The sequence below is a fragment of the Cervus canadensis genome, chromosome 14, assembly GCF_019320065.1.
Source record: "Cervus canadensis isolate Bull #8, Minnesota chromosome 14, ASM1932006v1, whole genome shotgun sequence".
Taxonomy (NCBI): domain Eukaryota; kingdom Metazoa; phylum Chordata; class Mammalia; order Artiodactyla; family Cervidae; genus Cervus; species Cervus canadensis.
In genome coordinates this window covers 3,920,379-3,946,501 of record NC_057399.1, presented here as the reverse complement: position 1 = coordinate 3,946,501, position 26,123 = coordinate 3,920,379, and the positions used below count along the sequence as shown (strand labels likewise).

The 26,123-nt window shown below is 47.5% G+C and overlaps 1 protein-coding gene across 3 annotated transcripts in view; it reads right to left on the bottom strand.

Annotated features, from left to right (window-relative positions):
* Nucleotides 1-277: 277 nt before the first annotated feature.
* Nucleotides 278-26,123, bottom strand: part of GATA4 (GATA binding protein 4) — a 78,339-nt gene continuing 52,493 nt past the window's right edge. For 2 of the 3 annotated variants that reach the window (XM_043487243.1, XM_043487242.1), the window contains exons 3-7: nucleotides 8,652-8,821; nucleotides 7,567-7,692; nucleotides 5,147-5,234; nucleotides 3,220-3,368; nucleotides 278-1,982 (exon numbers count right to left, since the gene is read on the bottom strand). In XM_043487243.1, the coding sequence (XP_043343178.1) occupies nucleotides 1,800-1,982; nucleotides 3,220-3,368; nucleotides 5,147-5,234; nucleotides 7,567-7,692; nucleotides 8,652-8,821 (716 nt within the window). In that variant the 3' untranslated portion in view covers nucleotides 278-1,799. The remainder of the gene's footprint in view (nucleotides 1,983-3,219; nucleotides 3,369-5,146; nucleotides 5,235-7,566; nucleotides 7,693-8,651; nucleotides 8,822-26,123) is intronic. The other variant, XM_043487244.1, reaches the window with a different exon arrangement.

Genomic DNA, 26,123 nt, shown 5'->3' with positions numbered 1-26,123 from the left:
ACTTCTAAGAGACCACAGGAACTTCAGTTAAGGGCTGGTTCAACCCGCCCTAGGAAACCAAACCTAGAGGTTACCTGTCGAGGTCACAGACTAGTCAGTAGCAGGGCTTGGATGCGTGTCCTTGTCACTAACCCCCAGCACCTACAGAGGAAGCCTCGGCCAACCGCCAAAAGGAACGGACGGAAAAGTGATTCAGCAAAGGGGCCTCGGAGGCTCAGGATTGCCTTGCAATGGGCAGCAGTGAACCTCAGAAAATACCGCAGAGGGAGGAGGAGAAGGGAAAGAGGAATACAGATAAATTTATTAGTTAAATACTGATTTTACAGCCATTTCACCTTAAGACAACGTTAGCAGTTTTGTGGGTTAGGGAAGGGTATACAAGGGGTGAGGGGCGGCTTTCGTAGAAGAAAGCCAATGTAAATGATGATTAAAAACAGAACCTGGGTTTAAAGATAACTCTGCTACCGCCGGGAGGATTGCGGGGCGGGGGTTGGCTGTTTGGCGTAGCACAGAGGAAGGCTAGTCAGCTGCACTCTGTTGGCAGCCAGGGCACGGAAGGCAGCATCTTCGAGAGCCCCGGGTCACGGGTAGAGAGCAGATAGCAACGCGGAGAGGAGGCCGATTGCCAAACCGAGGGAGGGGTAAGGCGCCCCCTCCCGCCCTTGTATCTTCTCTCATCGCTCGTCGTCTTTCTTCCATGAGTTGTGCTGTGTTTGTTTAAATATATATTGGAAAACCCCTAGCATTTTTGCCTCCTGGACAGACGCCTTCTGCTGGAGAAAGGACGCGGGTGCAGGCAGTGCGCGCCCCTCAGACGGACCCGGCCTGCGGCCCAGGCAACAGGTGCGTTTCCAGGGAACCGCAGCGCATCCGCAAGTTCCAGGCCAACAACCCCGCCCCACGCAGCGCATCCCCAGCCGCGCTGGCGGAGGCCGTCCACCAGACATCCTGTCCAGAAGGATCTCAAGTCTCAGATGAATGCTGGTCAAATTCGCTTCAGCAGCAGAACCTTTTTTGTTCTTACTCAGGAACGCCCCTGAGCGTGATGGGGCGGAAGAAGGATTCGGGGAGTAGTTCAAACTGCAGGCAGAGCAGAATCACCGAGAGCAGCGGAGGGGCGTTTCTTTTCAGAGGCCTCGCGGAGGGCGGGGGTGAAGAGAGGGAGCGATTTGAGCCGCAGGAGGAACTTGCAGGGACGCGAGGTTGCCACGTAGCGAGTTTGCGGAAGCCACTCTCCCCACGCAGCATCTGGTAACACTGGCCCTACACGCAGTGTTTCTGGAGTCAAGATTCAGTATGAGGGAGGCGGGTGCACTGGGCCCGAAGGGGAGTGTTGGCCGAGGGCAGGACCGGCCGCGGGGCGAGGCATCCCAACACACGTCCAACAGATGCCCGCTCTACCTGCCCTGGGATCCCCGGTGCCCACAGCACCGTGGAAGGGCCACCATCGTGGGTGCAGGGGTGGAAACAGGGGAGAAGGACTTCTCGTCTCTTGTCGGGGGTGATGGGGCAGAAAAATGAGAAAAGTCTGCAGCTCCGTGGGAGGGGCTGAGGTGTGCTCCTAGGGAAGGGGGTGGGCTCCTTCTGATCAGAGTCTGAGCTCCCCAGTTCCCCCCCCCCCCTTAAAAAGGTATGCGCTAAAATCCCCTAAGCAAATCATTGACTTCAAGTTTCTTCCCAGTTGTTGTCTGGAGTCATTCCCAGACAGAGCAGGACAGCACCCCAGAGCCCAGAGCCTCATCTCTGCTGTCCCCCGTGTCCCCAAGTCCGGGCAGGATCCGAGGAGGGAAGGGGTGACATTATGCAGTGATTATGTCCCCATGATTGTCAGCTAAGGCCAGGCTGTTCCAAGGGTCCTGCTTGGAGCTGGCCTGTGGTGACTGGCTGACAGAAGCCGCGTAGCCTTGCGGGGAGAGCTTCAGAGCAGAGAGGACCGGGTGGATGGAGGACCCGTGGCCAGACATCGCACTGACCGAGAACGTCTGAAAGTGAAAGGTATAAGATACCATCAGTGGGATCCTTCCTACTGGAGAGGGGAGCCCTGCTCTGTAGCTGTACCCAGGCTGGCTCCCGCCCCAGGAAGGGGACCAGAGGACAGGGTCAAAAGACAAGGGCAGGAGAGGTACCATGCCGCACTGCTGGCCCCCTGACCCCTGAAGGATGAGAGGCAAGGGGTCTTCCTGACTGACCAGCTGCTTCTGAGCACTGACCCAGGAACCCTGTGACTATTCTGGTTTCTCAGACGCCTTCGATGATTGCATCAGACATTTTCTACAATCTTAGCACCATCAATCTCTTTTTTCCAAAGAGAGGCCATTCCCCCTGCCCAGAAGGGGCTCCTGGCTCTCCTGGTCCCACAGGATCAGTTTCTCTTCACTCTGACGGCAGAAAGCTCATTAGGACATGCTCACCTCAAGTACAGGAGAAGAGATGAGTTAATGGGAGACCATGACCAAGTTTGGAGGCATTCTGGTCCCAAATGGGGGAACCACAGAGGGAAGAGGGTGGAGGAGGAGGGTTGCCATCATATCTGACAGAGGGACACGAGGGTCCCGCTGGCCCATCTTCTGGACACACGTGTGAAGCTGGACCTGCAGCCAGCTCTCGTTACAATAGCATCCTGCCTGTGACCCCTCACCAACCCCAAGCCTCCCACCTGCCCACTGCAGCTTCCACAGGCCAGGAGGGACCTCATCCTCCTGTTAAAATCTACCTACCGCCAAGGTCAAGCCACCCTCACTGAGGAGACAGACTTGCTTAGAAAGCCCCATTCTGCCTCCCACAGCCTGCGATGGGTTCACCACTTCCCCCAGCAAGCCCACGGTCTGATTTGGGTTGCAGTCATGCTGTGTGCCAGCCCGTCTTCACTGGTCCTGGCACAGTTGTTGCTAAGTCGTGTATGACTCTTTGCAACTCCCTGGACTATAGCCCGCCAGGCTTCTCTGTCCACAGGATTTCCCGGCAAGAGTACTAGAGTGGGTTGCCATTTCCTTCTCCAGGGGTTCTTCCCAACCCAGGGATCGAACCTGCGTCTTCATCATTGGCAGGCGTGTTCTTTACCATTAAGCTACCAGGGAAGCCTGGCACAGAGTATATCATGGTTGTGTATCCAAATTGCTGTAGCTTGATCAGATATGCTGAAATAGACCCCTGTGTGGACAGCCGCTTGCCTCGGCTGGGGGCCTGGCCACCCGGAATCTACTCCCGCACGGGCAGTACCTGCGACAGGGAGCTGCTGGGCCCATAGTGGGACGACAGCCCCGGCTCTGTTTTGATGGGGCGCATCTCCTCACTGCTGCTGGTGGCCACACTGCTGGAGCTGCTGGAAGCACTGGTGGTGGGAGGGAGGCTCTCACTGCCTGAGGGACCTGGAACAAGGCAGAGTCAGGACACCTAGCCCAGGGGCCGGGACACACGGACGGTGGCCCTTGGAGCCAGCCAGGGCAGATCAGCGCTAATGGCTCTGTCTACACTTGCTGGGGAGAGGGGAAGCAGGGCCCTTCATCAGGGCAAGTTGGCAGTTCTCATGATGAAGCAGAAGCAGCAGAATTTCAAGGGAACTTTTTCAGATGACTGGCTCATCTCCCCCTTATCCCAGATCCTTGGGGCCACATATGTCTCAGGATTCAAAACTTTTGGATTTTAAATGGGGCAAGACCTGTATATGATAGAATACCTGCGGGAGGGTCTGGGACAACACCCAGTAATTAAACACATTAATAGTTGTCCAGCAAAATGTGAATATTCACACATGGGATAAATAAAGATTATAAATAGCCTGTGTCAGTTCAGATTGTGTCTTGCTGCCAAATCTAGCTCCCTGGGTTTGGAATTTCGGATGGGGGATCATACACCCGAACTGACACGTGGTCCCCCAGGACTCCACCACGTAAAGAGATGAAGTTCCCAGGGGAAGGTGCTGGACATACGCCCAATGTGCAAGGAGGGAGAGAGGCCGAGGACCAGGTATGAGACACTGCAAGTTCTAATAACACGGGACTGCCAGAAGGGGCAAGCCACTGTGGAGCCTGGAAAAGGAGCACGTTGGCCATGTTCTCAGTAGTGGGACAGGGAAAGTCATCTGGACTTGTCAGGCCTTACATTAGAAGACGAAATTTCCATCAGATCGGCTGACTTATTTTCTCTGCCCCTGCCACATTTTCCAGTAAAATCTGTGACAGTGGCCCTGACAGAAGGAAGTGCTCTTTTTTAGACTTTTTATTTCATATTAGAGTATAGCTGATTGACAATGTGGTGATAGTTTCAGGTGGACAGCAAAGGGACTCAATCACACATATATACATGTCCCTCCTCCCCCAGACTCCCCTCACGTCCAGGCTGCCACATGACATTGAGCAGAGTCTCCTGTGCTATACAGCGGGTCCCTGTTGGCTATCCATCTTAAATATAGCTGTGTGTACCTGTCAGTCAAACAGGCAATGCTCTTGGTAGGGGACCCAAGTCCTCACCTTGAAATCTAGAAACTGAGAGGCAGAATGGATATTTAACAGAATATCCATATTTCCTAAGTGAAAACACTGGGCTTTTGATTCCAGCTCTACCCATTCACAGCTCATTGCCCTCTCTGAGCCTCAGCTTGCTCATTAGTAAAATGGGGATCATAAATGGGATCTAGTGAGGGTCTTTAAGGATCAGCGAGACAGTACTTGGGAAGGAGGTTTGTAAAGCACAAAGGACATACAATGTTAATTATACACCAGCTTACAAATCAATGTCCAAATCTAACTGAACACAACTCATGGGCCCTGGGTTTCTTGACCCCATTTAGCCCAAAGGGAACCAAAAGGACTTGAATTCTTGAGTAGCTGCAGCACTAAAGATGGAGGGACTGAATAATGTTCCTTTTTCCTCGAGACCAAGAGGTCTAGCTGGACCTCTGCAATCTTTGTAACTGGCAAAAATCAGGCCATGACAAAAGTTGAGCCTGCTTTAAAAGTTCCCAATATGTTTCATGGCAATGTTACTTTTGCACTAAGTTATTCATTCTGTCCTGAAAGGCAGGGAATGGACGATGCTATCATTACACCTCTGCAGCCTGAGCTGGCCCACCTGAGCATACACGATGCTCATTCACTCTGAGGGCTACTGAGTTATTCATAGAATTACACAGAGATCTTTTTCTCACCTGCTGGTGTCTTCGATTTGTTAAGGTTCTTGGGCTTCCGTTTTCTGGTTTGAATCCCCTCTTTCCGCATCGCAAGGGGCCTGGGGACCTAGGAGGTTGCAAGTCAACATACATGGTTTTCCAGGTGTACATGATCTGTGACATATTTACACAACACACACACACACACAAATACACACTGGGAAGGCCAGATCTGTGCAATTCCTCTACAAACTTTGGGACTGAGTCTAAGTGAATCAGGCCTGGAACTCCTTTTGAGCAAGAAATCAATTCTACTAAAAAGATGAGTTGAACACTTATATTTTGGGATACTGTACTAGACCCAGGGGAAACAGACTTAAAGACACAGTTCCTTCCCTGTAGAGTTCACAGTGTGTTGGGAAAGACACAAATAGAAAATAACCAGATTTATAGGTGACGTGGGAAAACAGAAAAATGAAAACACTGAACTCTGTCTTGGGTTGGGGGAGGGAAAGGGGCAAACTGGCAGGGTCCTCTTTTTAGTATTTTAAAATAGTGTGCCTTGCCCATATCTGGCTTCTTTCAGGCCTGGCCAGCCAAATCTTTTAGTTCCTGGTCTATGCTAGTCTCTCCTATGGGACTAACGCAGGCCACACCTGCAAATACCAAAGGAAAAGCCACAACCACTTTTGAGATATGAACATGGAATTGTTAAAGAAAGAAGTGTAAGGAATTCCCTGACAGTCCAGTGGTTAAGACTCTGTGCTCTCACCACCAAGGGCCCCGGGTTCATTCTGTGGTCAGAGAACTAAGCCACCAGAGTGGCTAAAAAATAAAAGGGGGCAGTAGCATACGTGAACTTGAACGGCCTTCCAGTCAACCTAGTCAGATGAGACAGCACCTCCACCTTTGGAGGAAAGTGTCCTTCCCTCCCAGCCCTCCTCCCCTCCGCCCACCTCAAACCTTCTTGAACACCATCCTGATTTCAGAAGAATCCTGCCCTCATGTGCACCCCCACCCACATCAGCAATTTAAAAACATTGTCATAAAATGCCCATCACATAAAACTTACCATCTTAACCATTATTAAATGTATAGTTCAACAGCGTCAAGCATATTCACACTTTATGCAACCGTTCATCTCCAGAACACTTTCTTCTTGCAAAACAACTCTCTGCTCATTAAACAGGAACTCCATTTCCCCCTCCCCTTACTTCCTGGTTTTACTTTCTTGGGGTATCTTTTTCCATATACTAATATGAACAGGTATACAATCAAATATATCTTTTTCTTTTATAGCTTAAGAATTTTGAAAATTTGCTGAAGAAAAGTTCTCCTCCCATCCCCAAGGTTATATAACCTCTCCCTCTACATTTTCTTCTAGTATTTTTACTGTGCCTTTTAAAAGAGGTTTTACATTTCATATCTTTAATACACCCAAGTTTACTTTTGGTTTTAGTAGGAGGCAGAGGCCAAGTGTCATTTTTGTGTTCCAGACTGTGTCAATACAAGCATTCTTAAAAAGCTATTCTTTATGCATTGAATTGTTATCTTTGTTATATATCATACTACCACATACACAGACTACTTTTGAGTCTCTTCATCTGTAAAATGGGAATTAGACTTATGTTGTGTTAAAGATGGAAGTGATGTTCCCTAGCAATGTCTCTGCTATGGTCTGAATGTGTATCCCCCTCTAATATGTTCACAAGCCTATAGTTCAAGGTGATTGTATTAGGAGGTGGGGCCTTTGGAAGGTGATGAGGTCATGAGGATGAGCCCTGATGAATGGGATTAGTGGCCTTATGCAGGAGACCCCACAGCATCCTTGCCCCTTCCACCATGTAAGGACACAGTAAGAAGTCTGGCACCAGACAGGGGGATCTCCCTTGATCTGGCCTCTGATCTCAGACCTCCAGCTTCTAGAACCACAGAAATGAATTCTTGTTGGTTAAGCTGCCCAGTAGGGCTTCCCAGGTGGCTCAGACAGTAAAGAATCCACTTGGAATGCCGGAGCCCTGGGTTAGATCCCTGGGTAGGGAAGATCCCCTGAAGGAGGGAATGGCAACCCACTCCAGTATTCTTGCCTGGAGAATCCCCCATGGACAGAGGAGCCTGGTGGGCTACAGTCCATGGGGTCGCAAAGAGTCGGACATGACTTAGTGACTAACACACACACACACACACACAAACACACACACACACACACACACGCTGCCCCTTGGGCCTGCCGGGTAGCTCAGTCAGTGAAGAATCCAGCTGCAACGCAGGAGACCCAAGCTGCCCAGTCTATGGCATTGTTACAGCAGCCTTAATAGACGGCTGTAAGACAGTCTCTGGACGCTTCCAGATTTAACTATATTTAAGAAGGAGACAATGAATTATGATCTGTGGGCAAGAAGAGGGATGAGACCCAAGCTGTGGAGGAAGGTACGGGATGTGCTGCGCGGGAGCCTTACGCCGTGGAGCTTCATGTAGAGGCCGCAGGCATTACACACAGGCTCGCCCTCGGCGTTGCGGCGCCACAGCGTGGTGGTGGTGGTCTGGCAGTTGGCGCAGGAGAGGCCCACTCGGCGGGAGGCAGACTGCAACACAGGAGACAGACCCTTCAGGCCCAAGGTTGGTGCCATGGCATCTGCTTCACCGCGAGCGATCGCGGGGTGGGGCCACGTGAGTCTCAGACTCGCCGCCCCCGCAAGAGATGCTCTGATGCTGAGATGCCCGGATGCTGGGAATCGGGTACCCCAGCCTCTCACGGGTACATGGGACCAAGGGCTGGGCTGCCGGAGACAGCAAATCCTGGTCGTTCCTGCTGCGTCAGCGACATTATCAGTCACTCACGTCAGGGAAAAGCTGAGCGACCACTGGGCACTGTAGGCAGAAAATCTTCTCCCCAAAGTAGAATTAACCTGGGCCTCAGGGCCTGGGGTTGGCAATTACTGTATCCCAGAGACTTCAAACACTGGCTTCAAGAGAGGGAAGCAAGCGCCAGGGTTTATCCCCTCTGTTCTTCCTTCCCTAATATCTGTGAAAGCTAGTGGTCAAAATTAAATCGTGGTAGAAATGACCAGGAAACTAGGAGCCAAAAACTTGCTTCTATCTCCTCCCCAGCTACAGGGCCCAGCACACGCTCACATAATCTCTGGGTTTGTCAATGGATCAACTGAAAATTGGGTAAGTCACAACATAAAAAGGAAGAGTCAGCCTTCCTTGTGGGGTTGACGTGAGCTCAGGAGACACACCACACAATGCAGGCAAGGCATAGCGTTTCTGAGCCTCACTTTTCACTTCTGCATAATTAAGGGGTCGAACTAAATGGGCTGGACCATCCTCACAGTTCAAACTGACTCTGAAGGGGGAAGAAATGACTTTGCCACCCACCCAATCCTTCAACCTGCACCTTCTTTGAAAGATAACTTGAAACCCCAGATTCGAACCCGGGAGCTTCCCACCAAGGCTGAGCCCGAAGCCAGGAGCTGAGAGAAGCGGAGAAGCAAGCCGCCTGCCCCCTGCCCTGGCCACGCGGCACCAGGCCCTGGCTTACCAGGCGGCGCTGGGGCTTGATGAGGGGCCGGTTGATGCCGTTCATCTTGTGGTAGAGGCCGCAGGCGTTGCACAGGTAGTGGCCTGTCCCGTCCCGCCGCCACAGAGGGGTGGACATGGCCCCACAGTTGACACACTCTCTGCCTTCCGAGAAGTCATCAAACATATCTACTGGGTGGGAGACAACACAGAGGATTAGCTCTCTGCTTAGGCCCAGAAATCTCACATCGGAGAACCTAGAGACCACAGAAATAATGGCCTTTCCTGGCAAGGAGTGGAAGACGGGTCACCTTGGGCTGCCATGTTATTCCTCACTCTGCCCTCACCCTGGAGAACCGGCTCCAAGGCCTGTCCTGGGGAGTGGACATCTTATCGCCGGCCTCACAGACGCAGCAGGGCTCTCCCTGGTTCTGAGAATGGGAAGGGGTGCGGCAGAAACCAGCAGCTCCTTCAGAGCTGGGGGTCTCACCTCATGCTGAGCTCCCCTCGAGACCTTCTTTCTCTCTTTTTTCCCTTGCAGAATTGAGATTTCAGTTCCTTTTCAGTAAAAATATAATAAATATTTACTTCAAGAAAGTTAAATGCTGACATGTGTAAAAAGAATATAGGAATCACATGTAATCCGATAACTCAAAGATCACCATGTTATTAAGTTTGTTCTATTATATCCTTTTTAATACTTTGTATTTTTTATATTGACATAGCTTTGCCTACTTGAGGTCAGGCTATATCATTAAGAGCCTGTCTTTTCACTTCATATCAAAGCATTTTCCCATATTAGAAATTCTTCAGAAACTTTAGTGTATATTATCCCATCACAGAAATGCACCATCCTTTATTCTCATTGAATTTTCACTAAGTCATTACCCAGTTTCTGATTTTGTAGACACAGCTCATTCTGTAAACTACTCTTAGCATTTCTGGTTATTTCTCAGGATATTCCCCTAGATATAGAATTACTGAGCCAAAGGGACTCTCTTTTTTGAAAGTTCTTGAAATTTTCAAACTTCCCTGCATGAGAAGGTTGTAATTCATTTTTCTCATTTCAATTTCTGTATGATTATGCTATGTCATAGTTTGACATTTTTCTTGCTTATTGGAACAAAGAAATAAAGGTGCATATTATGAGCAGTGATGCCTTAGAGTGGAACCTGCCCACAGGAATGTGGCCATCCCTGCCACTCCCCTGTACTCGCTCACATGCCCCTCCCTCCCCATCACCTTTGTCTTCCATTGTCTATAGAATTTTTTAAAATATTTACTTATTGATTGATTGATTGATTGATTTGGCCATGCTGGGTCTTAGTTGTAGCATGTGGAATCTAGTTCACTGACCAGGGATCGAACTCAAGCTCCCTACATCGGGAGCTCCAAGTCTTAACCACTGGACCACCAAGGAAGTCCTGAAGTCTATAGAATGTAACAATTGACACATTTCACTCCTGTCATCCTGATAGGTTGGGAGAGAGAGGTTGGGCCAGTTTTCTTATTCCCTGTTATCTATATAAAGCCTAGCTGAGAACTCCCAGAGGTCTCTCTGACTCCATGTGTATTGCTTCCTATTTTGAAAAATTTTATATTCTTTCTAATTTTCTGTCCCTAAATAGAGCCACTCTGGTGTCCAGATTGTTCTCATCCTACTACGAGAAGCAAGAGTGGATTTTTCTCTAGTTCACGGGGAGACTTGAGGAGGAGGGCAACACCTTTCTCTGCCATCAGGACTTGGCCCCCTTGCCCTGGGGGTTAGGGTCTCACATTCTGCCAGTTCTGTGGCCCCACTACCTGCTCTAAGGGAACATGAGCTAAGAGAGAAAAGGATGGTGGGGGCCCTCCCCCCAACTCTGGGTACACAAACAGTCATTTGCACCTGCAAACAAGTAACTGTGAGTCAATAGTGTGCAGGTGTGAGGGGCTGTTTGCTCAGTCTGGGGAGCTGAGCACACACAGTCACAAGAGAGGCTATTTTTGCACGAGGTCACACTGAGAACCCTCCAGCAAGGTCACCGGCCTTCAGAGCCCCACATGATATGACGACTCCTGTAGTCGGCTTCCTTTCCCAAACCCGGGGGAGGCGTCAACAACCGGCACGTCACCCTCCACCACCACGGCCACCCCACCCTTGCCTGGCTCCCTCAGCCCAGCCTTCTGATGAGAGGGCTGGAGAGGCCAGGGGAGCTCATAAAAGGCCCTCGGACCAAGAGAGGCGCTTGCAATGTTCTCATTTGTAGTGTGTTTGCAATCAACACTAGATGGCGCTACAACCTCAAAATTGATACTCGTCATTCGGGTCTAACTCGTGACAGAGGGCTTTCTACAGCACCTTCCCATTCCAAACCCAGCACAACTCAATTATTCTTTTTTTTTCAGGCCCAAATGTGGCCTGAATAGGAAAACGAACTCTTATTTAATCACCATCCAGCTTTCAACATTTTGTGGCCAATCTTGTCTCATGTATACCTCCACCCACTTTCCCTACCTGAATTTTTTTTTTAAAGAAAATCTCAGACTTTCTGCCATTTCACTCATGAATATTTCAGAACATGCCTCTCACAGATAAAGGTTCACACTCTTTTCCTTTTAAAGGTGAGCAAACCAACCTCTTTCCTATGTTCCGGTTCATCTAAAGGCTGCACAAACAGAAGTCTTTCAATCCATTCCTCTTTTTTTTTTGGAGGAGACGTTCCCTTTTCTCTTCACACTTACTGTTTGACATCCCAGACAGGGTCTCATCCCAGGGGCCTCCCTAGCAGTTCCGGTCTCTCTGCTGGTTACTAGCCTGACGCGTTGAGAACCCAACACCAAGGTTTGCCTTAGAAACACCTTCTCCCCTGCCACACAGAATGGGTGACACAGGCAAGCAACTATTTTACAGGCTGGGGAAGGCACTGGAGGTCGGCAAGTATGTATTTGTCACTGACAAATATTTACTGAGTACCTGCTATTTAAGCACTCTGATAGAGGTCATAGAAGCTATGAACACTAATGCCCTGGTTGGGCAAACTGGGCCAGAGTATCAGTAATGAGTAACAGTATAACTGAACTCATTTGGGGCATGTATCTTTAAAAAAAATTTTTTTTTTGGCTGTGCTGGGTCTTCATCGCTGCACAAGGGCCTTCTCTAGGTGTGGCGAGTCGGGGCTAGTCTCTAGTTGCAGTGCACGGGGCTTGCATGGGCCTCTCGTCGCGGTGGCCTCTCGTTGCTGAACATGAGCTCAGTCGCTGCACGGCACGTGAGATCTTCTCAGACCAGGGACGGAACCCGTGTCTCCTGCGTTGGCAGGCGGATTCTTTACCACGGAGCCACCCAGGAAGCCCTGGGACACATACCTCAAGCAAGGTGGGTTATGGTGGCAGAGACTGCTTGTCTAGAAGGCGCAGAAGTCTGACCCAGATTGAAGAGTCAGGCATTACAAGAGCAGCCAAAGGAAAGCTGTTAAGGACGAGCTTCCTAAAAGCATCGTAAAGGAACCGCGTCTCCGTACAACCTACCACACCTCCAAATGGGTAGTCTCCATGTCTTCTACCAGAGCTTGTCATCTGCCCTACTCAATGGGATGTTACACAATTGTAAATGATTATGACGAAGACAACCTAATGATAGAGAAAAATGCCAACCTCCCATGTTAAATAAAAAATGCAGCCTGCAAAACATCCTATATACTGTGACGGCAGCCAAGACCACCAGGAAGGGCCTTCTATTTGGCTAATAAATTGTGTGGCTTTTTCATTTCTGAAAGCATCATTCTGAAATGTTATAACTGCTTAGCTTTTAAATATGATTAAAAAAAAAAGAAGAAAACAAAAATTTTTGATCATCTGCAGCAACTCCCACTATGCCATGGGGGTAGGGACCATTTTATTTTCTTATATCTGACACAGGCAGGAACCCGCTGGACTGAAGAAGAGAAAGAAAGTTCAAACACTGCTGCTTAGCTCCCACTCTGGAGGAGGTGAGAGGTGACAGGCTGGGAGCCCCAAACCAGCACTAACATCTGTGTGAACCTTGGTAACAACCACCTCATTAGATAGACATGCCCTGGGTGGAACTTCCCGAGGGCAAGTGGGCATGATTTCTAATAAGGAAGGCCATTGCCATGGCCTTGACTTTCAAAAGACCCACCCACCCAGTGCCGGGCATCTTGGGATCTGGACCAACCACTTAGAAAGGGAATCCAGCTCTCTGAAATGGGTCAGTGTTACCCCACATTCAGAGGAAAGACTTGTAATAAAAGTTGTAAAGTACTTTGCAAATAAAAGGAAAAAAACAACAATGGCTGTAAAGAGGTCTACAAACACCCAATGAGATAACAATGATGGGTTATTGTCAGGGCTGGAGGGGTTGGGGGAGAGTGGGAACAACCAGGGAGAAACTTGGGGCTGGGATTTTGGGAGAGGGAACAGATAGAAGAGCTAGATTTGGGAATCTGACCTTTTCTCAGTTGTAAAGTGTATCACTCTTAGACTTGACCCAGGTTGAGACTCAAAGGCAGAGTGAACTTGCAGGCAGGTTGACAGGTCTGGGGCTGCTCCTCATGGGGACTCTTAATTCATGATCATTTTAGCAACCAAAAGCAGAAAATGAAATCCCCATTCCTCACCCCAGGAATGGGGGTTTAACTCCTCACTTCTACCCGTGCCCAATTAAAAAAATGTTTTAAAGGAGGGGCACAAACCCAGCCTGCTTTGTTCTGCATCCAATTTATTAATAGCACAGATATTCCTAGGAATTAAGGCAGACTACGCCCACCCAAGTGCCTGCAAGAAAAATGTGGGCCAGGAGGTTGAAGGATCCCACCCTGACTTCCCCCATGGCTAGCTGACGCAAACACGGGCTGGGAGCTGACCTCTCCTGGCCGGCTCCATCAATCTTGGGGAACCCACCCACAGGCTGGCCAGCAAGTCAGGGCTGGGAGAGGGGCTGACGGGAGAGGAGGAAAGGGGAGGTGTTGGTGGAGAAGTGAGAGGATGCCGAGACCGGGATCACAGTTGGCAACGTCCACTGGGTACTGCGAGAAAGCTGCTTTGTCTCCCTACAGCCAGAGAGAGAGAGCTTGGGCTGATGAACATGGCCACGTGCGTGCCAGCCACTGGGTCAGAGCTGCAAAGCTGGCTCTGCTCTGCTGCAAAGGTGCCCCTCATGCCTTCCCTCTTCAGGGGGGCTTCTGCTTGCTGGGTCTTGAGCCAGAGCTGGGAGGGAAGAGACCCTCCTCTCCCTCAGTCCTCAGATGCTGAGTCCATCAGGTGCTTGTGTTTCTGGCCAGAGCCCAGATGTATGCCATGTGTGTGTGTCTGCTCTGCTTGCCTTTGAAGCAAGTGCTGGACAATAGAGATATATTAGGCAAAGTGTAAAACGTGGAAGTGTTAGTTGCTCAGTCGTGTCCAACTCTTTGTGACCCCAAGAACTATAGCCCACCAGGCTCCTCTGTCCATGGAATTCTCCAGGCAAGAATACTGGAGTGGGTTGCCATGCCCTTCTCCAGAGGATCTTCTCAACCCAGGGATCAAACCCAGGTCTCTTGAGTTGTAGACAGATTCTTTACTGTCTGAGCCACCAGGGAAGCCCATATTAGGCAAAATCTCTGCCCCAAGTTGTCTTGATCTAGCTGGGGATGCACAACTCAAAGCAAATAATTTTATTAAATGTGACAAATTGCAATGAAGCCTGGGCTGCAGCACTAGACCCCACCCCTCACCCCCACCCCCAGCACATCCTCAGCTGTCCCAGGTCACTCTGCAGTCTGTCTGGGGAGGGAAGACACACAAACACAGTGGACATTCCCCATGCCCAGAGCGCCAAGTCAATGGTGCAAAATCAAGGCCAGAGTGGGTGCGAGGCCCGGCCGGGTGAAGAGAGTGGAGGGGCCGCCCAGAGATGGGGCAGAGCCAGAGGGGCTTCAGGACGGCCAGCCCCACCCAGACGTCCCCTGCTGAACCCCAGCCCCGAGTCCCATCCAAAGTTCAGCGGAGATTGTGCCTGGATTTCCTGACAGGCCAGGCTCTGCCCCTGGGCTGGCGCCTCGGTTTGAGGCACGAGCAGCAAACAAATTCCGAGGTTTTTGGGCAGCGACTGAGCCTTCGGTCTTCTGGGCTTCGTCAGGCCTGACCGGTGACAGGCAGCTGGGCGGGGAGGGCAGACACAGCTCAGGCAGCGACCGGCTGGCTGGCAGGATTAGAGCACCTATTTTGGAAGCTCCTGCTAAACAGAAGCGGTTCCCGCTGGGCCGGGCTGGAGCTGCCCTGCGGAGCGGGAGCTGGGGGCCCGCCTCTGAGCGCCCAGCAGGCATGCGGGAGGTGCGCAGAGTACCCACTACATCCCAACCCTGACCCATGAGGGGCGGGATAGTGTTAGAAATTTACAAACAAGGAAGCTGAGAAGAATCTGTATGAAACATGTGACCATTACATTTCTTTTTCTTTCCTTCCTTTCTTCCTACTTTTTTTTTTTTTTTTTTTGGCCACACCATGTGGCTTGCAGGATCTTAGCTCCTGGACCAGGGATCAAACCCATGCCCCCTGCAGTGGAAGCACAGAGTCGTAACCACTGGACCCCCAGGGAAGTCCCTGATCTACATTTCTTAATAGCCACTAATATGAGAGACCTTTAAACTTTTCTTCAGGTGAATATTGTAATTGCACTGGAAATAGATTTCCACCAATACACATACACACTCCAGTAGCATTTACCTAGGAACCTGGCTTTGGGCTTGAGGTGAAAGTTAAAGAATGAGTCAGGTGAAGAAAAAAATCACAAGTAAGCAAGGACATCCTGAAAGGAAGGAACAAAAGCACCAAAAACAGGGAGGGAGAGAGGAAGGAAAGGAGGAAAGAAAGAACAACCTCTTGCTATGATAGACTGGAGGAAAATATTTGCAGCATGTTGCCAGAGTTAATACCACCTAATATGCTGACTGCAGCCATGAAATTAAAAGACGCTTACTCCTTGGAAGGAAAGTTATGACCAACCTAGACAGCATATTAAAAAGCAGAGACATTACTTTGCCAACAAAGGTCCGTCTAGTCAAGGCTATGGTTTTTCCAGTGGTCATGTATGGATGTGAGAGTTGGACTGTGAAGAAAGCTGAGCGCCAAAAATTGATGCTTTTGAACTGTGGTGTTGGAGAAGACTCTTGAGAGTCCCTTGGACTGCAAGGAGATCCAACCAGTCCATCCTAAAGCAGATCAGTCCTGGGTGTTCATTGGAAGGACTGATGCTAAAGCTGAAACTCCAATACTTTGGCCACCTCATGCGAAGAGTTGACTCGTTGGAAAAGACCCTGATGCTGGAAGGGATTGGGGGCAGGAGGAGAAGTGGACGACAGAGGATGAGATAGCTGGATGGCATCACCGACTCGATGGGCATGAGTTTGAGTAAACTCCGGGAGTTGGTGATGGACAGGGAGTTCTGGCATGCTGTGGTTCATGGGGTTGCAAAGAGTCTGACATGACTGAGCGACTGAACTGAACTGAACTGAATATGCTTTGGCCACCTGATGCGAAGAACCGACTCATTGGAAAAGACCTTGATGCTGGGAAAGATTGAAGGCAGGAGGAGAGGGGGATGACAGAGGATGAGATGGCTGGATGGCATCACCGACTCGATGGACTTGAGTTTGAGGAAGCTCTGGGAGTTGGTGATGGACAGGGAAGCCTGGCGTGCTACAGTCCATGGGGTTGTAAAGAGTCAGACACAACTGAGTGACTGAACTGAACTGAGTATGTTAAGAAAAATGACACATCACACAGAGAAACACAGAGAAAGACTCCATGGGGCAACCAATGATTACACTGAAGAAGCTGTGGGAAGAGACAAGCCTTTCCATTCTATGGACCAACTGATCCTTTCCTGAAGCTCTACAAGCTCCCAAGTATCTGCCTCCATTCCTACTTGGTCTGCGTTCGTAGCAGGGGCAGAGTGGGACGGAGGCCCAGAAAGAGGTATGTTAGTGGGGTTCAGAGAAGTTAAGTCTTGTCCAGTATATAGAGGAGCTCAGATTTCAACCCAGACAGACTGGCCAGTCTCTTAACTGTGGGCCCCGAGTTCCCCCAGGTCCTGCCGCCAGATGGATGGCTTGACCATCTTGCCGGGGGCCTGATTCTCCTCCCAGTAGCAGACAGTGATTTTTGAACATGAGTAATTCAAAAATCACTATGTGAAAGACAGTCATGACATGACACGGTAGCAGCGAGGACCACAAGAAGTCAGCACCCACATATGCCTGTTTACCCAGCTCACCTGCATCACAAAAGCATCTCAGGGCACGTGCGTTTCAATGCCCTTCAGCACACCAGCTTGGGAAAGGCCTCCTGGCCTGCCTCTTTGTGACTCTCAAGAATCCCCAGGTATAGGGATATAATTACCGTGTAAAGATTTCCCCATGACTGAAGAGTTAGTCACTAATGAGGGAGAAGTTTCTGGGAGCTTTTCAATTTTATTTCTTCATTTATTTGGCTGTGTCCTTGTTGCTCCGCAGGTTTTTCTCTAGTTTTGGAGAGCAGGGGCTACTCTCTAGTTGCAGTGCTCAGGCTTCTCTTGTTGCAAACACGGGCTCTAGGGCACGATGGCTTCAATAGTTGCGGCACAGTGGGGGGCTCAGTGGTTGCGTCTCCTGGGCTCTAGAGCACAAGCTTAACAGTTATAGCGCATGGGCTCGGTTGCTCCATGGCACGTGGGATCTTTCTGGATCAGGACTCAAACCTGTAGCTCCTGCATTGGCAGGTGGATTCCTTACCACTGAACCACCAGGGAAGCCCTCCGGGTGCCTTAGAATTCACAGTTGATCCTTGGTGGCCATGATGTCCTGAGCCTCCTGCATTGGGTGAGGTTAAGTCCATGAAGGATACAGACCGCCTCATGATTATCCGTGGTGTTAGGTTCTGAGAATACTACTTTGTTTGCTGTATCTATAAGCGGAACACATGTAGACCCCTGGGAGAGGGTCACCACGGCCCCTTTCCACTTGTGATGCATGGGCTAGGAGGCCGTCTTCAGAGCAGACAAAGAAAGAAAGAGACACTCAAAAGAGTGTGTGATGTTATAATTTCGATTTAAAAGCCCTTCCTAACGTTGATATTTTATCCCTCTAACAATAAATGTTTTACAAACACTGTTTTGCCCAGTGGTCTCCTGGTCCTCTGTGGGCTCCCCCTCCCCACCTCATGTCCATTTGTACTCAGTGGGTGAGCTGCCCGGAGTCTTCCTCAAGGGGCCGGGGGAAGAACCCTGCAGACATGAGTGAGGACTAGCCTGGGTCTCTGAAAGCTGCTGCAGCCCCCAGCCTCTAAACCTGGAACCAACGGCTCCTCCTCTTTACCCTCCCCGCCCCTGACTCCATTGGACTGGCTAGGATACCACATAACTCATCGTTCACAGTGGAGCACTTCTGAGGGAAGGGTGCCTGTTACTAATTATTCTGGGTTACTGTTTTGCTGTTGTTCAGTTGCCAGTCATGTCCAACTCTTCGCCACCCCACGGACTGCAGCACGCCAGGCCCCCCTGTCCCTCACTCTCTCCGAGTTTGCCCACGTTCACGTCCATTGGATCAGTGATGCCATCCAACCATCTCTGCCGCCCTCTTTTGTCTTCAATCTTTCCCAGCATCAGCGCCTTTTCCAATAAGTCGGCTGTTCACATCAGGTAACTAACTGGCTTAACACCAGACTCATGGCCATGCTTGGCAGAACTCAGGTATAAGACCTACAACCCTGACACGCTCACTCCCCTGGGCTCCCCCGGACCCTCGTTTCTCCCCAGCGTCAGCACCTCCTAGACAAGGTGAATGCAGAACGCAAGGGAAGAGGTGCCCAGAACCGCCCTGAACGCCGGGTCCTCTAGCTGGCCACTGACATCTCCCAGCTCCCCGGGGTCAGGCTGGGTTTAGCCTTTGGCTCGGCTACAGCCACAGGAGCCCTGGGTGGGCACCAGCCATTGAAAATACTTGCTGCTTCCTGGACTCTGGGTACTGAGCCCAGAGCACACCCCCATGCCTTCTCTGCGCCTGGTCAGCTCTGAGCAGCCCCCCATCCTGGTACTCCTGTGCTGGCTCCTGGAGGGTGGGCACACAAGGCTTGGAAACTAGGAGAGATGTCTGGGTGGACATTCGGTGGAGGAAACCAAGGTCCGAAGATGGTGAGTAAGTCATCTAAGCTTCCAGAACATTCTGTGACCTGATCTTTGCCCTCCCCAGCCCCATGCTGCTCTCAGGCCGGTTCGCTTCATCTGCAGTGCTCCACACACAACAGAAACTCAACATTTTGACTGAACAGATTTTAAAACCCAGCGCCCTAAAGCATTCGATGAGGCGGCAGTCACACCAGTAGGAGAGTGCCCATCTGAAGGCTCCGCTCCTGGCCTGCCTGATCGCCTGGTCACTGAGGTCCGTGTTCCTGGACACACATCATAGTTCAGTTGAGAGAATTATCTACACGGGGCCACAGGTTCTCCTAGATATAAATCCACATATATACATAGTGTACATACACATCCATCTGTGTGTGTGTATATATATATATTACACATCCATCTGGATGGATGGATGGATGGATGCAGGAAAGTACTCCACGAAATGCATTAAAAACCAGCCAACTATAGTGATAAAATTGCTCTAATAATTCATTAAAATACATCAAAAGGACTCCCCAATGCTCCCAGAGAGAAAGTGAGAGACAGACAGGAAGTGAGAAATATTTATATTTTAGGTGTTAATAGCAAAACACTAGCAACAACTCAAATATTCACTTATAGGGGAATGAGTAAGAAAACTAAGATACAGTAAAAAGAAAAACAAACAAACTTGAGTTGATTTTTTAAATGACAATTAATAAACTATGTTAAGAATTTCCTCTTCCTGTAAAACAGTTCAAAACTCATTAAGTCAGCAGCTAATTAAGCAAGCATCTTTGTATTTGGGGGGACAGCATTGGAGGCAGAGGGAACAGCAGTGTGAAATCCCTGAGCTCAGGGGAAATGGATGGTTAAAAATAACATTAATACCGTGAAAGAAGCCGGTCACAAAGACCAGAGTGCGTGGTTCCATTCATATGAAATGTTCAGAATCCACGGGCAAATCCACAGAGAGTAGATTAGTGGTTGCCAGGGGCTGGGGGAGAAGGAATGGGAATGTCTGTTGATAGGTACAGGGCTCTTCATGGAGTGATGAAAATGTTCTCAAGTTGACTGTGAGACAGACACACAACTCTGTGAACATATTACCATCCACTGTAGTGTACACTTCGAATGAGTGAAATTTACAACATGTACATTACATATTACTGGCAAAATGCATATTAATAAGGCTGTCGCAAAATAACTAATATTATGGTTAATTTAATTTTCAAAAGCATCTCTGCCTAGGCACCAGGGGATTGGAGATGTCGACTTCATTCCTTCAGTTTCCCAGGATCCTCCCATTCCAGTGACCAAATGCCTTCTGCACACGGACCTCGGGGCTCAGGCATGCACTAAGGCACAGGCCAGTCTTCCCACCCCACAGAAGGAGAGAAGAAGGTCCTTTCCACAGTAGGCAGGACCAGCAAGTGCAGGCATGTACGTGACAAGCTAGTCAAAAGCTGCCTGCCAATCTCGCTGCAGACCAAGTCTGGCACTGGTTCTGGTTGCCCAGAGTCCAGGCTTCCTGCCAGCCTGCCTCAGTCACCTAATTGTGTGGCGGGAGAGGACTGTGGGTAAATACTCAGACCAGCCATTGATGGAGAGCAGGACACGGGGATAGGGAGGTGGGCAACATGAGGATATCTTGGCAAGAGTATAAACACACTTGCATTTGTCCTAGAAACTCCACTTCCACGAATTTATCCTGTGGATGCACTGGCACTTTCATAAAATGGTTCACGTACAAGCATAATTAATGTGGCATTTTTTTTTTTTCCTGCAACAGCAGAGGATTGGGAAAACAACTTATATGTTGTTCATCAGTATGGAACTCTTATTAACTCAATGCGGGTGTGCTGTGTAGCCATAAAGAATGAAAATCTTTTATACACTGATAAGGACTTCTTTACAAAATATGCTATGAAATATTAGAAGGTACAGAACAGGGCATAGAAGACTCTCTTAAAAAAAAAAGAGGCGTCTAACACTGCTATATTTAAAATGGATAACCAACAAGGACCTATGGTATGGCACAGGGAACTATGCTCAGTATTATGTGGCAGCCTGGATGGGACAGGAGTTTGGGGGAGAATGGATACATGTATATGCAAGGCTGAGGCCCTTCCCTGTTCACTTGAAACTATCACAACATTTGCTTGTATGCACACCAAGTATCTCTAGAAGGACAGACAAGAAACTGATAATACTGACTGCGTCTAGGGATACTATAATCTGGTGGCTCAGGAGTACTTTTCAACTATATTCCCTTGTGAAGCTTTTGAATATTGAACTATGTTAATTTATCTCCTCATTGTGATTAAATAATTCTTTTATAGGTTAAATAAAGCAATAAAGCAAATAATAAGCCCCCACTAGCATCACCACTATTTCATGTAGTGATGTTTTTAATTTAGAGCAGGGAAGATTCCTTTTTCTGATTTCCCATCAGAGCATCTTATCTCCCACCATTTCCCAAGCAGGTTCTCAGTCTAATTGACCTACTGCCATCTCCCAGAGCACCCCAGTTCTTATCCCAAGGTGCCCCCAAATCCAGTCTCCTCGACCAGCTCAGGTCCCAGCCCCTGGCAAATCCCGCTTGGTTTCTAATGCTAGGCTATACCCATGCACACTGCCTGTTTAGATCCTAGAAAAAAATTAATCCTTTTATTAATTAGGAAGACTGAGAAGGCGCTACGGCCAGGCCCTTTATCAGGGCCGTTGGAGACTTATACCAGGCCAGTCTGGGCCCGGTTGACTCTGCAACCTCTCTTCAAGTTTGTGACAGGTTGGAAGGACGGAAAGGAAATACTGAACAAATTGCCAGACCAGCTCCCTCAGGGATCCAGACAATGGGTCTGGAGGGAAAAGCCTTTTCCTTCCAGCCCAGTGGCCGTCAAAAGGAAACAACTTCCCTTTCACCTCCTGGAATGGCAGCAGCCAGCCAGCCAGCCAGCCGGGGAGATTTATGGAGATATAATGTGACCTCTTTATTGCTCTGAATGCTAGGGAGGCATTTCAGGGAGATTTACGCCTTTTAGAAGGGGAGGGGAGCTAAGGTGTAGCACTGTATACATGGGACTACTTTCCTCCTCTGGGGGCTTCTTAGGGATTATTTAATCAAACCCAGGTTAAATTCAATCACCAGCAGTTTATATTTTCTTCTCCTGCTAATCCACCTAGTTATCCTGCAAGCTTTTTGCATGAAATGTGGATTCTAAGGAGAGTCAGGAGGGCTCTGTTTAGCTTTGCGTTCACTTAACATAAAACAAAAACAAGCATGAAGATCACTTACAGCAGGGCCAGGAGACTGCGTTCCTCCCAGGCAATGGACCCGGATAACACACATTTTATGCACCTATGTTTAGGATCTTCTTCGTAAAATGGGAGTGTTAGACCACATATCAAGGTCCTTCCTAGTTCGAAAATTATCCAGATTAATATCAGATCAAATGTATAAATGACTCTGTCAGTGATTTTTCTGCCATTTGGGGTTTTTTTAAGCTGCAGAATCCTTTCTTCAAGGAAAATTTTATTTAGGATTGTGAAATAAAAAGACAGAAGTGCAGCTGATTGGGTGAAAGGATGGCCCAGACTTTTCCCCAATCCCCCTCCATATATTTAAATTCACACAGTGGCCTTGAGGAGGTCCTCCAACCATTGAGTATGCGGAAGTGTAGCTGCAGGAGTGCTACCCAGGACTCTCTACCAATGGTGTGAATGAGATCCATCTACTGCTTCAATACCACAAACTACATTTACCAAACTTAAAGGCTGGGAGCAATGAGAACCAGCTCCAGGAGCATTACAAGACAAAACATTCACCAACAGCAGCTTTACCTCTCTTGCTTTGATCTCCAAAACTCAAAAATAAAATATTTGGAAAAGATGATTTCTAACCCCCTAGGTTTTTTTTTTTTTTTTTTAATGTGGGCCATTTTTAAAGTCTTTATTGAGTTTGTTACCATACTGCTTCTGTTTTATATTTGCTTTTTTGGCCACGAAGCATGTGGAATCTTTGCTCCCTGACCAGGCATTCAGCCTGCACCCCAAGCACCGGAAGGTGAAGCCCTAACCACTGGGCCACCAGGGAAGCCCTGTAACTCCCTGCTTTTTGAATCATCTGACTTGGCACAGTACACTGGAACTCTTTCCATTCGTTATATGTATTTTTTATTTATCTATATTTATGTTTAAAGTGTATAAAATCATTATTGCTTTAAGAATACAAACAGTACAGAAAGATGGCACAGGAAAGATAAAAGTCTCCACCATTACCACTATCCTGCTCCCCAGAAGCAATGGAGGTTAACAATTTTTCTATTTCCAGACACTTTCTATGTTATTAATTATAATTTCCATATTTAGAAATTACCCAAAATACCAAAAATAATATAATAATTCCTTTTACTCTTTATCACCATCCCTTATCCAATCACTATTTTGAATTTAGTGTATATTCTTCCAATTCCTGTTTATCCTCTTACACACATAGATATGCATCTCTGAATATTATAGGCATGGCTTTGTATAAATTGAAATTTTACTTTACATGAATACCTTCATATTGTACATCATGCTTACAAATTTACTTTTTTAAAAATGTGAAATGTTTCAGTAATTGAGAAGAAAAGAATATTACACCACTTTTGAAGCTAGCACTTGGCTTGTTAAATCTTAACATTTTACCATATTTCCTTCCAATTTTTTAAAGAAATAAAGCACTGCAGATTATTGATTCCTTTCATCCCAGTCTCCTCTTTCCCTCAGTGGATCTTGAATATGTTTACAATTCATGTGAATGCTTTTACTCTGGTAAATATATGTGCACAGTTTTTCAAAAAAGTACATAGTTGTTTTGCATGTCTTAAGCTTCATTAAGCTTCATAGAAATAACATAATATTTGTATCTTTCTGTAAGCTTTATTTTTGCCTGTTAATATGTTTCTGAGTTTTAATTATGTTGATACATATGGAGCTACTTTATTTGAGTTGCTTTATAGTTTTTCTTTATATTAACATGGCGTATTTAATTTGTCAATGTCATTATTGATGTATATTTATGTAGTTTTCAATTTTTGCCACAGTAATCACTGAAGCAGAAATCCTTGTACTTATCTCTAGGATGGATTAGGCTTGTTCAAAACCTTCCATCCCCTGTAGTTATCTACTGCATGTGTCAGACCTCTAGAAATGAGCATGTTAAACTGAACCAACTTGATGGGAGTAACTTTCCATAGGACTTATTTTCCAAAGAAAAACATTGTTTAGAGTAGCAAAATTATAAGCCTAACAAGGCTCGTTGTAAGGCCTCTGAAAAGTAACCCAGCAAGTTTTGTGAATGGAAATGTAGTACTCAAATTACATCTGCTTTATAACAATTATAGATGCATTAAAGAGAAACATATATATTCAACAAACACTTATGTTTGGCTTGGGTGCTGTTTAATAATGTATCATCTTTTGCTAGGTTATGCTGTAATAAACAACCCCAGAATCTCAGTGGCTTACTATGTTGCAGTGTTATCTTCTGCTGTTCATGTTACAGGTCAGTCAGTCCCAAGTTGGCTGCAGTTCTGTTGTATCTGTGTGCTTCCATTTATCCTGAGGCCCAGGCTGATGGTGCAACCTCTACCTGGGTCACGCTGGTCTCATGGCAGGGGCAAAAAAGTGATGTCAATGCTACACAATGACTCTTAAAACCTGTGCTTGGAATCTGCGCAAGTGACTTGTAGTCACATGGCCTTGATCAAAGCGAGTCTCACAGGCAAGCCTATGTTATCAGGGTGGGAGATGTAATCCTCCTCCAGGAAGAGGCACCTGGAAGAACAGTGCCATCTGCCCTGAACACAGATGGGTCCACACCTTACAGACCTTTCTGCAGCCTAGTTTCTTCATGGAAGCACACATATTTGGACACTCCCCCCACCCTCCCCCCAAAAAAGGCCTAAAAGTATTAGGTCTTTATTGACACAGGATAGGAAAATGGACTGAAGTTCCCTTATGCCCAGGACTTTCTCTTATAATCAACAGCCTGGGGCTGATCAAACTCAGATCCCCACTCCCCCAGAGGGACAATCCCTGCTGGAACCAACCTGCCCTTGTTATCAGGGCCAATTTGAGCACTCTCTGGTCTAAATTCTGGGTATAAAACTATGACCCCGGAAAAATAAGGTTTTTGACAGTGTAGTCACAATATTCTTTAGACTCCAGAGAAAGCTTGAAAAAAAATTCTCTTTAAGAATTCTTGGCCTGAGGAAATAACTCCTCCTATGCCTTAAGAGGGGCTTCCCTCGTGGCTCAGATGGTTAAAGAATCCACCTGCAATGCAGGAGACATGGGTTCAATCCCTGGGTTGGGAAGATCCCCTGGAGGAGGGCATGACAATCTACTCCAGTATTCGTGCCCGCAGAGTTCCCATGGACAGAGGAGCCTGGCGGGCTACAGTCCATGGGGTTGCAAAGAGTCAGACACAACTGCCCGACTAAGCATACAACATTAACAAAGATCTATCTCACTCTTTGAAGAGGATTTATTAGTTTTACATGGTAAAAGTACATTTACATTCTAATCCATAATTCCCAGTTGTTTAGCTGCATTTTGATATCTGAAAGGATCCACTGCTTACTGCCAGTCTTTTTATACCATGGGTTCCCCTTTCATAATGCCTTGGCTGTCTTTCAGCAAGTAATTTTTCACTGCTACATACAGCAGGGCTGTAGTGAACATCATTGCCTTAATTTCTGTGCCAGTACCTGTTTATTTTAATTTGTTTTGATTTCTGGCAGGACAAGTTCTCTCTTCTTACATCTTATTCATAAAAACTATCTTGGCTATTCTTGCACAATAACTCATCCATATAAATTTTATAATCATCTTGATAAGTTGTATTTAAGAAATTCTATTGAGATGTTTGCTGGGATTGCATTAAATTTATAGATTTTCTTTGAGGGGGAATCTGGAAGAAAGAATACTGCTAAGCTTTCCAAACCAAGAACACAATATCTTTTCCCATTTATTCACGTCTTTTTTTATATGTCTTTAAGTTTTATAGCTTTCTCCACAGTGATCTTACATATTTGTTTACCAAAGCTGACCATTCTCCTATCTGCAAATAATGAAAACATTGCCTCTTACCTTCCAATCTCATTTATTTTATTACCAGGTAAATAAATTTACACCAGCCAGAGATCTGAGAGGTATGATCAGTTCTCAAAGTCTTTCCCTCAATGTGGTTTGAATTTCCATCATATTTGAGAGTATTTCTAAAGTTGGGGGAATGAGTTTTTTCCCACTTTTCACTAGAGATGAAGACATTTTGTTCCTAAACCAAGATATAAGCACATGGATATCAGAATATATTTTATATTT